This window comes from Cetorhinus maximus, chromosome 11 (genome assembly GCF_964194155.1).
Source record: "Cetorhinus maximus chromosome 11, sCetMax3.hap1.1, whole genome shotgun sequence".
NCBI classification, from domain to species: domain Eukaryota; kingdom Metazoa; phylum Chordata; class Chondrichthyes; order Lamniformes; family Cetorhinidae; genus Cetorhinus; species Cetorhinus maximus.
Genome location: NC_135889.1, coordinates 38,688,135 through 38,704,518, shown reverse-complemented (window position 1 = coordinate 38,704,518; position 16,384 = coordinate 38,688,135). Strand labels below are relative to the sequence as shown.

The following is a 16,384-nucleotide window of genomic DNA, read 5'->3' as shown; positions in this document are numbered from 1 at the left end:
CTGTACTCACCGCAATGGCAGCCAACCAAAGATGACCCACTAGATATATATAAGTGCATTTTCTGCAGCTGTGAGACACGAACTGATTGTTTTCTGAAAGGTTATTTCTTCATTAAAATAATCTTGAAATTCTGAATTCCACACTTATTTAAATATACAGCTATCCCTTGATTAGCACTCCTAATCTGTTCCTAAAAAATGATGTGCAAACCAGAATTGTACTAAATGGAAATCACTTTCCCATAAGAAAACATAGAATAAAGGTGGGTTAGATTCCTGACCTGTAAAATTTAGGCTAAAAACCTACGGGTTATCTTGAACCGAACTGACCCGGGAGGGGGTCATGGAGGGACGTGGCGAACAGCAGGGACAGGCAGGAAAGCAGCAGTCTGCTTTTAACAAAAGACTGTGTGCTCAGTAACTGCACTAGGACAAAAAATGACAGCAGCGCTATTGGAGAATCAATTTACCAACCGTGCTAAAACAAAAACATGCCATTAGAACATGATTTAAATGGGGCAACACCTGTATAATACTTGCAAGGAATGGCAGTCACTTTGCCTTTTTTCCCCTTCTATCCCAACCTATAAATAATATTCCAAAGACAAATCAAAAAAATTTTAGTCATTAACCTTACTGTAGGAATGTCATGTCAAAGACACAAATGCAACAGAAATGTAATTTTCCTATGTAGATTTTCATTTCCAAAAGATCTTATTGTACGTATCCTGCACATATGAACAATTTTAACCACATACCTTATTTCTGGGAATATTGAGGGAAGACTTGTGGCACAATGGTAGTGTCCCTGCCTCTGAGCTAGAAGCTACAGGTTCAAGTCCCACTTCAGGACTTGATGGCTACAGAGAGTGTTTTTATAATGTGGCCAATGATTATCAATTGACACATCTATGGCAGGCAGTAAGAACATGAGAGTCTCCTGGTAAGAAATGCTTGATGCGGAATGGTGCCCCTCAAGCTATAGCTTCTGGCGATAGGCTAGCCTTGTGTTCAAGGAAAAACTAGCTCGGAAAAGAGACATAAGTGCATGCTTTGTCTGTGTTATGCGCCACTAGCCACAGGAAAGAAATTTTTTTTAAATACTCAATTGCATAACTTGCACTTTATTCTCTTTTTGTGAGCATCTCTTTGGATATTCTTCAAGAGTCTTTTGGACTTCAGTACACATGTTTTTGATTTCATAATAATTAAAATTCAAAAGTAAAAATATTTAATCAAAACGATTCTAAATATGTATTCACTCTCCCCACTAAAAACCTAAATCATTAGGAAAAGCTTTGATATAGAACTGTTAGGATGGAGAGGCAATAACAGCAAAACTTTAAGGATATAAACTGTGAGCAACGGGGCAATTTTCCTAGTTCCAACTGCTATGTGTTTAGTAAGTTAAGATCAAGTTTCTTTTTCCAACTCCAACAGTCGAAAGCATGAGCACAGTCCTTAGTTTCAATATTCAAATTTGGACTTTAGCCATGATGGCTCTTACAAAAAAGTCATATGTAAATGATTTGTGAAACTTCTAAAACAAGTTCTAATGCAAAAAATATTGAAATTTACCATTTTGAATGAGCGTTTGTGACCTTGTGAATCTACCATGGACAGCAGTCATGTGCAATGGATTCTTGCCATCTTTACTCTGAAAGATAACAAAAGTTTTCTAGTAATCATTCTACTGAATCCGATCATAGGTAACATAGATCAATACTCTAAACACATACAAAATAGTTGTGTCTTAGTTGGAAAACATCATTTAATAGAAGTCTGAATATAGAAAATAGGTTGTTTAACATGAGGAAGAGTGTCAACCAAGCACAGTTCCTTGAGTGACCCTGCAGAGGCCTGATGTTTGCTTCTCTTCAGGAAGCTGCTCAGTTTACCAACTCGCCAGATGTTGCACACACTAGATTCTTCTTTGCACAAAAGAAAACATGGCTTATCAAAGACTCTTAATAGTTCTCCAACTTTGTGCTGAACCCTGTATCACTGCACGTTGAAATGAGAAATTTTAGTGAAAGTGAAATTGCTGTCTTTCAAATTAGTATCTATAAAGTCTGACAGTTAATAATCTATAACTTTTCTTGTGGATAGGGGAATGTTCTTTACTTTTAATGGGATAGAAATTTTGATAGGAATTACTGAAGTGCTTAAAAAATACTTAGTTAAAACCATTAGATTTCCTTTTTTGTACAATATACTATCCTAATATCACCTACGAGATAAAGGTTTCAAAACTAATCAGATTTCAATTTATATAGGAAATATTCCAAAGGAAAACTAAGCGTAAACGTCAATGGAACTGACTCAACACAGAGGGGCAAACCCAGTCTGTATAAAGCAAAAACAGAAAATGCTGGAAAAACCCAGCAGGTCTAACAGCATCTGTGGAGGAAAAAAAACAGAGTTAACGTTTCAAGTCCTTATGACTCTTCTTCAGAGATAAAGAGAAGTAAAATGTAATGAAATTTATACTGTTTAAGGGGGTTGGAGCAGATGAAGCTGGATAGAAGGCCAGTGATAGGTGGAGGCAAAGGAGAGATTGCCAGAGATGTCATGGACAAAAGGACAAAGGGGTGTTAATGATAGTAAGACTGGCTAAAGGAGGTGCTAGTGGTGGCATTAAGGTTGGAGATCAGAATGTGATAATGGCAGGACAAGGGTAAGCACTCTAGAAAGAACAACATGAACAAGTGACAGATGGCCCTAGTAGAGGTGGGGTGGGGGGGAGGGGATGGTAGTGGGAAAAAGATTGAAAATAGGATAAACAATGAATAAAAATGAATTTAAATAAAAATAGGAATAAAATAAGTGGGTAAAAAATAAAAATAAGTCTGTATAACTCAGCTACATACAGACTTTACCAACTGAGCCATCAAGGGTGGCCTGGATTCTTGGTTCTTTTGAGGAAAAAAACAAACTTCAAATACACTCAAAGTTCTTCAGGTATGCTTTTTAGGATTATAGGAGAGCACAATGTCCCATTAGCATCCGTGTGTTGCTGTGCAATAATCAGTTTTCAGCGACTGGATGAGACATTTGGGGGCTCCACAATTATCACTAGCATTCATAGATTAAAGCAGGTTCTTACTTCAAAAAGATACAAGGTCTTGACTCAAGACTTATGGATTAATTCGACTTGCCCTCCATACATAATTCAATATTTTTAAAAAATCTTTCCTTTGAAAGACGATATGCAGATTTACATTTACCTGGAAGTTGACATCTGCTCCATTATTTACCAATAGTTCAAGACACAAAGCACCATGGGTTGAAGCAGCAGCAAAGTGCAAAGGAGTAAATCCCTTGTTGTTGGGTTGATTCACATTAGCACCATAGTCAATAAGTTCGTTGACTACAGCATCTTGTCCATTGTAGCACGCAATGTGGAGTGCTGTATTTCCATATACATTTGGCTCATCAATCTACCATAGAAAATAAATTTTGTACAAGTGTAGAAAACAGAAGAGGATCTTAGCATTAGTATTTGCAATAAACCTATTAGGACCATCATAATCACCTGCAGCAGAAGTTTGCTGTGACATTTTTAAATCTAACAACATTAAATTTATAGAGATTGCCCCATATGGGAAAGTAACTCTAGTGTGCAATATACAACACTAGTCAGTTGAAATTAATATCAGGGTAAGGTAGTGTGAATGAATGACAAAGAAAGAAGTCACTCAACACTAATCCTGCCCTACATTAACAAGCCACCATGTGGCACTGATCTGACCGGGTCTTGTGAATTTTTTTAAATGAGGACATATTAAAGGAGCAAAAATGGCAAATTATACATTTGCGTCCAAAATTTAAATTTTACCTCAATACTCCTTTCATTCAGAGATATATGGATTCTTTACTTCTAATTTCATTTGTGCAACTTAAAACACTAAACTTGTTTAAAAAAAAGACAAGGTTCCTTAAAAGGATTTAAAACATCTGAGAGTTTATTTTCTTCTTTTTATGAACATGAGTTAAGTAACTATCTTCAGTCAAATGTACAGACATTAATAAAAAAGATGGGTGTCCCAATATTATCTCCCCCAGTTGGAAACTAACGGCTTAAAACCAGCCAATTACTGCACCTCAAGAGTACACATGTCAGACAGCTAAATTAGCACAAAATCTCGTGGAGATTCACAAAGCTGAACCAAAATAACCCAAAGATTTAATACAGCCAGTTTCACAGACTGGAACATGAAGCCACCAAGAGATATTTTGACAAATAGATAGTCCCTTAACACAATTCCCATTAGCAGCTAAGCTCTTAATCTTGCAGAAAGCTCACACGCTCAAATTAATTTATTTTGGCCAACATCATCATCAATTCTTAATACAAATGAATGAAATATCTTCTACTGAATGCCTACTGAACTAGGCGAATGAACACGTGGTGTAAGTTCATATGAGTGCCTGTGTCAGCGTTAGCAATGGGAGTCAGATTAATAAAGACTAGGGCAGAATTTTCCATGCCCGCTGGCATGAGTGGACAAGATGGTGAGAAGGTGAAAAATTGTTTTCATGATGTCATGAAACCAGTTTGTGATCGTCCGCTCAGTCTGCCGATGGTGAGCCACATTCCCCACCATCAGACATCAGGAACCTCATTGTAATACGTCAGCATATCATTATAAGGCCAGCCCGCTGGACTCATCCACCCTCTCTGGATCATCCACCCATGGCAGCAGGAAAACACACCGGTGCAGGACACATCATAAGTGTAACAGGGGAGAAGATGGCAAATGGGGGGGTGGGTGTAAGAGGGGGTGTGGAAGGTTTAAGGGAAGGAGTTCGGAGGAGTGTGGAGAGGGGAGGGAGTCCGGGGGAAGATCAAATGCGGAGAAATGAGGAAGTCTAGGGGTAGAAAGGAGTGCGGAGAGGGGAGGGAGTCCAGTGGGAGGAAGGAGTGCGGAGAGGAGAGGGAGTAAAGCTGGAGGAAGAAATAATGGTGACTGAGGGAGTCAGGAAGGGGAAGGAGTAAGGCTGGAGGAAGAAGTGAGGCTGGGAGTTGGAGGGAAGGAAGGACTAAGGGTGGCAGAAGAAGTTTTGCTGTCTGAGGGAGTCAGGAAGGAAGAGGGACTAAGCAGGGGTGAGTTTGGGGGTGGGGGGCTGGGAGGACTAAGGGGGTAGATGGGTTCTTTGGGGGGTTGGAGGGGTCCAGGGGGAGGAAGGGGTTCCAGGAGGAAGAGGTCCTGGGTGGGGGGTGGGGGTTGTGGTGTGGGGCTGGGTGGGGTGGAGGGGGGGTGTCCAGGTGAACGTGCAATGGAGGGGTCTGAATGGAGGGGTCTGATGGGTCCATCACTGCCTCCTGGGGAGCGAACTGAAGGAGGCCATGGTATGAGGGAATGGTGAGAATGACCGAGGGCAGAGTGAGGCAGTAGGGTGGGGGGGTGAGGGTTTGACTGTAGCGGTAGAAAGGATGATGAGGGAAAGGTTGGTGGGGACTCGGAGGCAGGCACAGACCCTGGGGGTGGGAAGGAGGAGGTCGGGGAGGTGAATGTGGATGGAGGTGGGATTTTCGTAAGGAAGGGAGTGTGCACGTTTACCAGGACATCCGCAAAAGAAAAGGGTTGAGGCTGGTAGGTCATGGAAGGGAGGTGAAAGATGATGCCGGGTAGGGTCAACAGTGATGGGGAAAGGAAATGGCTGACTGGGGGAGAGTATAGCATGGGGAGTGAAAGTAAAACCGAATTAGTACCATGATGACTAAATTGAAAGTGAAATGGGAGTTATGGTGGACGAGATCAGGTGTTGCATTGGAGTGTGATCAGTGGGTGGGTGGAGATACAGGTCAGCTCAGCTGGACAACTGAAAGTGAACCCAAGCAGGCAGCATGGATGCGTGTGATATGCAAAGAATCCACGTGCAGGGGGGATGCTTGCATGAGGCTCTAAAAGGCCCTGCTCCACACACAGTTCTCCCTCCAGACTCACTTGTGGGCCGGCTGCTCCATCTGCAGTGACCAAGGACGATGGTGAGGGCCTCACAGGCAAAGAGGACTCTGAGGGAGTGGACAGCTTCTGAAATTCCTGAGTGGATGACTCAGGAGTATCCAACAGCTGGTCCTCCTCCCTTTGGGTGCCTGAGAGCCCCATCCCGACTCACTGAGGGGAAAAAGCACCTGGAGGAATGTTGAGGTGCCCCGTTTCCCTCTCGCATTCCCACTGCAGGAACACACCCGTGGTTCCCACAATGGAGTGCAGGTCTGTGTGCATCTCTGCGTTCTGCTGGACCAGGGTCTCCATGGCATCCACCATCCTCCCCATGACACTTCCATACGTGTATATGTGGACACCGCTTAACAGTCAACAAGCGGACGCACTCCTCTGATTCGCAAGCCAATCTGTTGAGGGCTTCCAACAACCCTGCGTGATGTTCCCCCGCTTTCTGCTGACTCTCCAGAATGAGTTGGAAGGCCTAATCCAGAGGTTCATCATCTGACTTGGACCTCATTGATGCATGATTCCCAGCAGTCCTTGAGTGCCAGGGAGCTGGGCTGAATCTGCCTCCTCCTGCTGTGGACACGTGTCCATGCAGTGACCACAGATTGTAAACCTGAGCCTGCTCTAGATCTAGGTCCCACTGAGGCGTGTGTCTCTGTGCTGGTGCAGGGTGTGGGTAAGTACTGTACCGGGTCTTCCAGGCTGCTTATTTCCAGCTTTTCAATGGAGGAGGCGTCCTCTTGGTTGGATGCAGGGACATGGATGGAGCTGAGGGACTGGCTGGCTGAGGGTGTCAGTTGCTTGGCAGAGCTCCCTGTGAATCAAAGTAGGGATAATTACTGCATGGCAGCAGTGTCAAAAATAGGACAGAGAGCACTCACAGTTGCAATGAGAGAGGAATGATGTGATGCAGGTTTCTCAGGAGGGTGTTCACCACTGACCTCACCGTCATTGTTGGCAGGGTCCATGTCCTCACCAGTCAGCGCGATGGCACACTCCTCAAAGTGAGTGAGAGGCCTAATGTGGGCCACTCCACCCCAGGTCTGGGACCTCGCCCTGCTGATGTGAGCAGGCTTCTCCTGCATGGAAACAGATGGAGAGAGTGTGAGCAGGATGCATAGCACTGAACAATGTGTGGCCAGAGGAGCCATGGATGAAGATGCGAGCTCGAAAGGATATGAGCCTGATGGAGATGTGAGGGTGTGAGTGTTAGTGGTGTTGCCCTGTGAGGCATCCCTGTGGATGTGTGATGGGTTTGAGAGTGTGTGAGTGATGAGAAGAGTGAATTACCTTGGCGGAACGGATGAGGCCATTCATCCTGTAGCGGCACTGGGTGGCTGTCCTCTTTTGCAGGGCATTGGTGCTGACCATTGCCACTCAAGCTGGATTGGTGATGCCGCTGTCCATCCTGCGGCCAGAGCAGAGGTAGAGGGCATCACGGCTGGCCTCCATGGTGTTCAAAAGCTGCTCAACCACTAAACCTGGGGGCTGCAGTCTTCTTGTCTTTCGGGACCATATCTTCCATGCAACAGATGTGGGCTGGAAGCACTGAGGTGCACGCGCAACTGGCCTTTAAATATGGTGCCTGGAGGGATGAAGCGATGAGGCGATGGCATGGCAGATGAATGAGAGCCCGCCTGTAATTGAAACAGCGTGTTTCCTGGGAATGTATAATTAATGCGATAGGTTTGGGGCGATATGGTGTGAAAAGCCGCCATTGCGGCCAGCGGGTAAAACATTGGGAAAAATTTTCCCCCTGTCAGGGTGGGGGGGGGGGGGGAAGAGAGGGAGAATGCAGGAGCAGGCGCGCCTCCAATTGGGGGCACACCGCCATTTTACATAGGCAGGCCAATTAAGGCACGCCCAGTGTGATGTCGGCCAGGAAGCGCTACGCGCTCCCTGCGTGGGTGGGGGTGGGATTCCCTCAGCCAGGAGTGCAATCTTTCGCGCAGGCGCACGAAAGAGGAAACTGATCTCCCTGAGGCTGAGTGCTTCCTCAGGGAGATCGGCTCCAAATTTAAAAATGTTAAAGAAACAATATCAAAATTTCCCTGACGTGTCCCCTCGTGTGACACTGTCACATGAATTGGGACATGTCCATCACCTTTATTAAATATTTAAAAACCCTCATGAAACCTCATCCTGTCCATGGATGAGGTTTCATGCTTTTCCTTAAGCCCGCCAGGGCTCCCTGCCTGCCCGCCAACCCTAAGGTTGGACGGGCAGGTCAATTAATGATGTTAAGTACTTTTTAAATGTTCTCAATAGGCTATTTACAGGTCGGCGGACACACAGCTGATTCAGCTGCGCCCCCGCCAACCTGAAAATGGAAATGACGCGGGGTGATGTCGGGAGTTTCGCCCAACATCATCCCACGTCATTTTATGCAATGGCGAGCAGGCCCCACCCCTGCTTGCTGACCGGAAGATCCTCCCCATCGTTTTACCTGCTTGCGACTGCACTTAGTGCAAATCTGGGACGATCCTGCCCTATGCGACTGCACCTTCTATATCCATCACTAATAATTTTTCCAAATAGGTACCATCTGTTATTTGTATGATAAACCCCTATTGGAATGGCAGTTCAATTGTTTCTACTCCCCTCCTTGAAAAACAGCACAACTTCTTCTTAATGGTGCTTTAATAAAGCCATCAGTAGTTTTAAAAAACATATTTTTAAAATTTATCTTTTGTCTTTGTGTAGGAAAGGAACAATTGTTACATGAAATAGCCCTTTCACATCCTCAGGACATACTAAAGCACTTCACAGCCAATTATTTACTTTTGAAGTGTAATCACTGTTTTTGGCAACCAATTTTTGTACAAGAAGAAAATAATATACCAATTCATTATTTTTGGCAGTGCTGGCTGAAAGATAAATATTAACCAGGACACCAGGCAAACCCCCTTGTTCTTCTTCCAATAGTATTAGATATTTTTGTTTACATCCATCTGAACAGGCAGACTGGGCCCTCAGTTTACAATCTCATGCAAATGACAACACTTCCAATAATGCAGCACTCCTTCAGTGCTGCAGTTTTAGGCTAGGTCATATGCTCAAATTTTCAGTGAGGTTTGAACCAACAACCTTCTGACTATATATTACTACTGAGCCTAGCTAATGCTTTTTGGGGGCAAGATGCACACTAGTGCTAGAAATGTATCTTCTGTTCTGCTTTTGTTCAACAGCTAGCTCCTCACCTATTTAATTGTATAGCTTTTCATTATACTTCTTCAGAGGAAAATAAACATGCTAGCTTCATACATTTTGCAAGAAAACAATACTTACCTCTACAGCAAGATTAATCAGTAGTTTAACCACATTAATCTGTCCATTAGATGCAGCTGCATGTAGTGGAGTATAACCTTTCTTATCCTTGCAAGTAACTTCGGCTCCATGATTCAACAACAAAGAAACTACTTCAACATGACCTACAGTAAAAAAATTCATATTATACATAGATTGAAATACATCACCTTTTCATGAGCTTTTACATGGTGGACTGACAATACATCAAACCCTCAATACTCTAAGTTTTAATGACTTTCTAAATCTAGGCATTTATTTTAATTTAAATTTCTCATGTTTAGTAGAATATAAATAGAATTATATAAAGATCCATGGGACAGATAGATAGATGAAGGCTCTCTGCACAGCAAATTCAAATTTTTGTTTTATTTTGTTCATTTTCAGGATGTAAGCATCACTGGCAAGACTGGCACTTATTGCCCATCTCTAGTTGCCATGAGAAAATAGCGATGGATCTACAGTCCGTGGATGGAGATGCATTCATAATTTTATTAGGTAGGGAATTCCAGAATTTTGATCCAGCGATGAATGACAATACATATCCATATCAAGACGTCGTGTGAATGGGAGGCGATGGCCCGTTGCCCTTGTCCTTCTAGCTGGTGAAGGCTGTGGGTTTGGGAGGTCCTGCCAAAACAGCTGTGACAAGCTGTTGTAGTGCATCCTTTGGATGATGCACACTGCAGCCATGGTACCAAAGGAGATGGATGCACAGTGTAGCCAGTTCTAAAGAAGGTGGATGTTTAGGCTAGTTAGGTTTGATTAAGTGGACTGCTGAATCCCAATTGGCATCAAGCTTCTTGTGTGTTGTTCTAGCTACATGCATCCAGGCAAATGGAGAGTGTTCCATCACATTCCTGGTTTGTGTCTTGCAGGCTTGAAGCTGGTAGAGGAGCATTCGAAGTCAGGGGGTCAGAACTCACCCCACCTTACTGGTCAAAATTCTGAATCAAATTAATTAGAAAATAGTAGAATGCATGAAACATTGGCCCAGAACTTTGGTCCCTGGGGTGAATGGCAGGGGGGTGGGGTGATACCCCAGAGATACTCCAGAAGATCCGCTGGCAGACACCCCCCACTCAAGAAATCCCCACCCAAGGATTGCACGGGAATCGACCAGGAAGTTAAAATTTCTGATAAGCAATTACTCTACCAGGAACCATCCAATACTCTAACTTAAACTGGAAACTTCGGATGGTTCAGACTGTCAGCAGAATAGTTACCCAGGAAAAGTTCGGAGGATTAAAACCACTTCTAACGCCTGGTTAACTATACTACTGGCAACCCCTCAACCCACATTTGACCCCTGACTACCTCCCCCACCTCCCCGACTATTCCACCACCCACTGACTGACCTCATGACCCCCCACAGACTCATCCTACCAACCCCACAGACCCATCATACTCCATTCCCCCCACTACTGATCCATCCAAGCCCCACCCACTTACCTTATAGACTTACCTTTCCCTGGCTTCTCAAAGTGCATTTAAACACAGGGACCTCTAATCTTATCTGGTTTAGGCAGCTGGTGCTGTAAAAAGGGGGCGTGACTGCACTTCCCCTGACACTGCTGCCCTGCACCTTAGACCTCAGAAACCAGGTATGCTGCACATTCCTCACCAGGCCCAGATCGGAAAAGCAGGCAAGAAATGCGTAATTCCCAACCTGGGTAAGTGAAAAAGAGTGGAGTGGCAATCCGACTGTGATTGCCACACCTCAGAAGCTCTGGCCCCATCTTTTAGGTTGCCCATAATGCACTGCGCAAAGCAATACTTCACAACGTAATTTAATGTTACAACCTGAATTTCTTCACATGGCATGAAATGAATCAGAATACTTCTATAAACATGGAGGTTATTCAAGTTTATCTTTTAAATGTGGTACGCCTCCCCTGAAAATGGAACAAAATTCAGGAAATCTGCCATGCCTTCCTGCATTTCAATCCAGGTGATAATCAAACAAGAAACAGAATTCATGGAAGAATCCATGTCCAAATAAAAGAACAAAATGGATGGGGTGGTGCCAAGTCTGATCAAAAAATAATTTAATCTTTCACCCATAAATGATACTTGATACATTATTATCTATATTTAGATTAAATATTGTGTAATTAATCTAATTATTCAAAAGAGATATTTTGAACATATTATGACTTACCCATGTAAGCTGCCCAGTGCAAGGCCCTTCTGTCCTTCTTATCAAAAGCATTAATATTAGCCCCTTTTGCTAATAGGAGATTTACCATCTTGAAAGAGAAAAGAAGGGAGAAGAGAACGAAAAATGCTCCAGTAAAAGTTTAAAAATTCAAAATCATCACAATCATGTGGATTTGAATTTCAGTACAAACACAAACTTAATTTAATGAAAATAAAAGTTTTCTAAAGTCACGGTTGGTATAGTGGATACAAATTTCCAATGTGTAAGGTGAATGATGCTGAGAAGAATTCTCTGGCAGTGTGAAAACATCCAGGAAATGCAGTAAATGAAAAAGCTGCATATGTTGCTGCATCATCTATTATGTGCACCACAGCCTTGTTGACACAAAAAGACAAAATTTACAAAATTTCCATTTTATGAGATACACAATGCACTGACATAAAAAAGTCAAAATATCAAAGGAAGAAAGTACATGCAAGCAGAATTTTATAAGTAATATATATATACATTTTTAATGTTTTAGCACCAGCAGAACTTTAGACCCAAAATAGGTTTGCATACATGGCTTATTGTTAATTGGTACCATGCTAACCATTGGGAAAGCCACTGCGATATTCAGGTGTTACATCTGTAATCATGAATACCCACTTGAAAAAAAAATCAAGGTAAAGTCACTCCTAAATATAAAAAAGAAACATTTATGGTTGATAACGAAATGAAGACATTGGATCCAGCTCTAATTGTAAAATAAACCAATAATGAGAGGTTGTTTTATCATTTTACAAAAAATTATGACAATGACAACACTTCACTTAAAGTACTTATTTGATAGTAAAGTGCTTTGGGATTTCTTAAGGTTGTCAACATTTCTAAATAAATGCAAACATTCCTTGTGCCACAGGCCAGTCTGAACTGAATTGCTTATCAACTAAGGTGCTGTAAGAGATGCAACTGGTGGCTTCAGTATGCTTCTGGATTAGGATAGCTAAACATTTTTCATGGACTCTGTTCTCAGTTGCATTGTGGAGGGGACACTTTGGAGACAACTTCAGTGAATTAGTGCTTGCCAACAAGAATCATCAGAAATCAAGCCCATATTTGTCAATGCTGTTTCTACCCAAATCCTGCTTGCTAAGACAAGGATTCTCATGAGGGGAGGAGTCCTTGCTGGGAATCTCTCCAGTAGTAGCTACATACAGGCTGAATCAGTGCTGGGAGAAGAGGAAAGGAAAATAATTGAAGGTGAGAGAAATGAAGGCAAGAGAAAAGAGGCAGAAGCAGAGAAGTCCTTGGGGAGGTGCAGGAAAGAGTAAACAAGTTGGATAGGGAGGGAATATGGCAACAATAACTTAAATGGAGTGAAGAAAAAAAGTGCCATAAAGAACTTGGGTGTTGGGAATGCCAGTTTCTATGTCAGAATAGAAGGAGAAAAGCTGTTTACTTGGAGGAAGAGTAGGATGCCAGGTTAAATTGCAGGGGGCAGGATGAACAACGATGAAGAGTGAAAGTGTAAATTGACCAAATGAAAGAGGGTGTCTCTTTAAAAGGGTTTGGCAGGCAGATGGTAAATCTCTGTGAACTGGGGTGGAGGTTGGATTTGAGAGAATGATATTAACTTTTCGGAAAATGATGGCTTGGTTAGACTCTTCAAAATCCAAATACTTTTTGAAAAACAAAGTTTTTAAATCTTTGACTTACCTATGGCTTAAGTTAAAAAGCCTGTGGAACAACTTGCTTTCATCTATCACACGTATAATTGAGGTGGCCTTGAATGATCAGCGTTTTTCAGGCTTTTTCAAAGCTCCTAATTTATAGCCATTAAAAAATTTCTGATTTCTCCTTTTCAAACTCAAAGTAGATGACGTCAGTTTCACTCATTGAAGTCCTTCTGCCATAATTTTCCCTATTCACTCTATCCATGTCTCATTCATTTATCCTTTGTTTCCTACCTTCCAACCAATTGCTGGCTCATTCCATGCACTCTCATTTCAGCTAATAATCCCTTGTGCTGAACCTTATCAAATGTCTTTTGGATGCAAATACACAGACCCTCCTATCCAATATGCTGGTGACCTCCTGAAAAAAATCCACCAATTACTCAGAAATGACCTACTCTTTACAAATTCATGCCGACTTTCTTCCATCAACTGATGCTTATCCAAGTGTTTGGCCACTTTATCTTTAAAGATAGATTCTATAACTTCCCCACAATTAATGTTAAACTGACAGGTCTGCAGTAATCTGGTTTCTCCCTCCCTTAAATAAGAGAATGACATTTGTAATTTTACAATGTAAAGGTACATTCTTGAATCTAGAGAACATTGGAAAATTATGACATAGGAACAGGAATAGGCCATTTAGCCCCTGGAGCTTGAGCCATCATTCAATAAGAGCATGGCTGACCTGCAAACTGACACCATAAACCCGCCTCTGCCCCCGTCCCTTTAATACCTTTGGTTAACAAAAACCTACCAATCTCAGATTTAAAATAAACAATTGATCTAGCATTAATTGCCATTTATGGACGAAAAGTCTAAACCTCTACCGCCCTACATGTGCATAAGTATTTCCCAAGTTGACTCCTGAACGGTCTGGCTGTAATTGTTAGACATGACCAGAATTTTCTGGTGCTGTCATGGCGGGACTCAACGCAGGAGATGCAGCGGCCCAGCCCAAAGTCCACTGACTTTTGGTGGGGTCAGATGATCCCAGCAGCGGGCGGGGCTGGAAAATCCCACCCTATTTTCCCCAGTGCTTGACACACTGACCAGAAGAAATATTTTCTGCTGATCTACCCTATATTTTCCTCACAACATATTGAAACTTGAATCAAATCACCCCTCAACCTTCTAAATTTGAGGGAATACAACGTGATATAAAAACTAGTATTCCATTGGCATTTGATTATTTTCTGTACCTGTCCATGATGGTTTAATGATTTGCGTACCTGGACCCTCAAGTATCTTTGGACTGCCACCGTTCCTAGCTTTCAGAGCTGATCTCATTCAAACATACAAAATTCTTACAGGGCTCGACAGGGTAGATGCAGGAAGGATGTTTTCCTGGGCTGGGGAGTCTAGAACCAGGGGACACAGTCTCAGAATAAGGGGCAGGCCATTTAGGACTGAAATGAAGAGGAATTTCTTCACTCAGAGGGTGGTGAATCTTTGAAATTCTCTGCCCCAGAGGGCTGTGGAGGTTCAGTCGTTGAGTATGTTCACAACTGAAATCAATATATTTCTACATATCAAAAACATCAAGGGATACAGGGATAGTGCTTGAAAACTCTATTCAAGTAGAAGCTCTCATCTTCTCATGATGATCTCATTTAGTGGCAAAGCGGGCTAGAAGGGCTGAATGACCTGCTCCTGCTCCTATTTCTTATGTTATTTTGCCACTTACATTGTACCCTGTTCTATCCATTTTAGGTCCTAAGTGGATGGTCTCACATTTGCCTACATTGAAATCCATTTGTCAAAGTTTTTCCCCATTCACTTAAACTACCAATATCGCTTATAATTTTGCACTTTCATTTACACTGCTTATAATGCCACCTAATTTCGTAACATCAGTAGATCTGGAAATGTGGCTTTCTATCCCATCGTCTCAGATGTAAATAAATACAATGAATAGTTGAGGCCCCAACACAGATCTTTGCAGGACACCACTAGTCACAACCTGCCCATTGTCCCTACTCTCTGTCAACTGCAGTTGAGCAAATTTCCAAACCAGGTCAACAATTTGTCTTCAGTTCCATGGGAGTCAACTTTAGCTAAAGGTCCCGCATGAGGAACTTTATCAAAAAGTCTTATGAAAATCCATATAAATAGCAGAGATATTCTCCAGCAAGGGCCAAAATATATTTTCCTCCCCCACCCCACCCCCTGACCCCAAGGATTCTTCTTGAGATTTTCTCAAGGGCTACTTTTTGATTTTCAGGGACTCCTTTTTCATTCTCACTAACCCCTTTATTAGGTGATGCAGTCATCTAATAACATTTAAAAAAAATACAAATGCAGAAGGTAAAGAGTTTCCTATTTTAGACAGATAGAATAGCACAAATACCTCACTAATTGCCCTTGAACTGAACTGGCTTGCTAGACCATTTCAGAGGGTAGTTAAGAGTCAACCGCATTATTGTGGATCTGGAGTAACATCTCAGCCAGACTGGGTAAGGTCAGCAGATTCCCTTCCCTAAAGGACATTATTGAAATGGATGGGTTTTTATGACAATCGATGATAGATTCATGCTCACAATTACTAAGACTAGCTTTCAATTCCAGATTTTATTAATTGAATTTAAATTTCACCAGTTTCTGTGGTGGGATTTGAACCCCTGTCCCCAGAGCAATAGCTTGGGCCTCTGGATTACTCGTCCAGTGACATTATCACAATACCACCGTCTCCAACTTGGAATCTATAAATAATATGTTTTTGTCTATTAGAAATAAATCTCCCATACTCCATAACCCAAAATGAAAATTCTAACTACTTGGCACAAGGTAATTATTGGGAATAAGTATCACATCTGCAGACCCTTTTAAAAATCAATTGCAAGCAACTAGCACTCTCAAACATTCCTTGGTTTTGTTTTGCCAGTTTCAGGTTTCTTTCCTCTCATTACTTTTGTTTAGAGTACTGACAAACACATCGGGATACTGACTGCCAGAGGTCCAAATGTGCAACAAGGGGAATACACACAAATTAATTCTGCAGCACCAAGCTTACCATCACATAATAAATGTTTTAATACACATATACTTCACATTTCAGTGATTCTTTTCCAAGCTAATGCACCTCTTCACATGATCATCCATGCTTTAATGAGGCATCATTTTCAAGGGGCGTGCATTGCTCCTGACCACCCTCTTTTTCCTGATAGAATTGTAAGAATTTTGCCTATTGACTCTGACATCCCTTGCAAGCTTTTCATGCTCCTTTTTTTGAGCTCTTAATG

The 16,384-nt window shown here is 42.2% G+C and overlaps 1 protein-coding gene across 7 annotated transcripts in view; it reads right to left on the bottom strand.

The window, feature by feature from the left end:
* The window catches only part of LOC144686521 (serine/threonine-protein phosphatase 6 regulatory ankyrin repeat subunit C-like), a 188,289-nt gene that overhangs the window by 74,380 nt on the left and 97,525 nt on the right, over positions 1 to 16,384 (bottom strand). For all 7 annotated transcript variants that reach the window (XM_078551828.1, XM_078551835.1, XM_078551829.1 and 4 more), the window contains exons 6-9: positions 11,428 to 11,515; positions 9,249 to 9,391; positions 3,228 to 3,440; positions 1,579 to 1,657 (exon numbers count right to left, since the gene is read on the bottom strand). In XM_078551828.1, the coding sequence (XP_078407954.1) occupies positions 1,579 to 1,657; positions 3,228 to 3,440; positions 9,249 to 9,391; positions 11,428 to 11,515 (523 nt within the window). The remainder of the gene's footprint in view (positions 1 to 1,578; positions 1,658 to 3,227; positions 3,441 to 9,248; positions 9,392 to 11,427; positions 11,516 to 16,384) is intronic.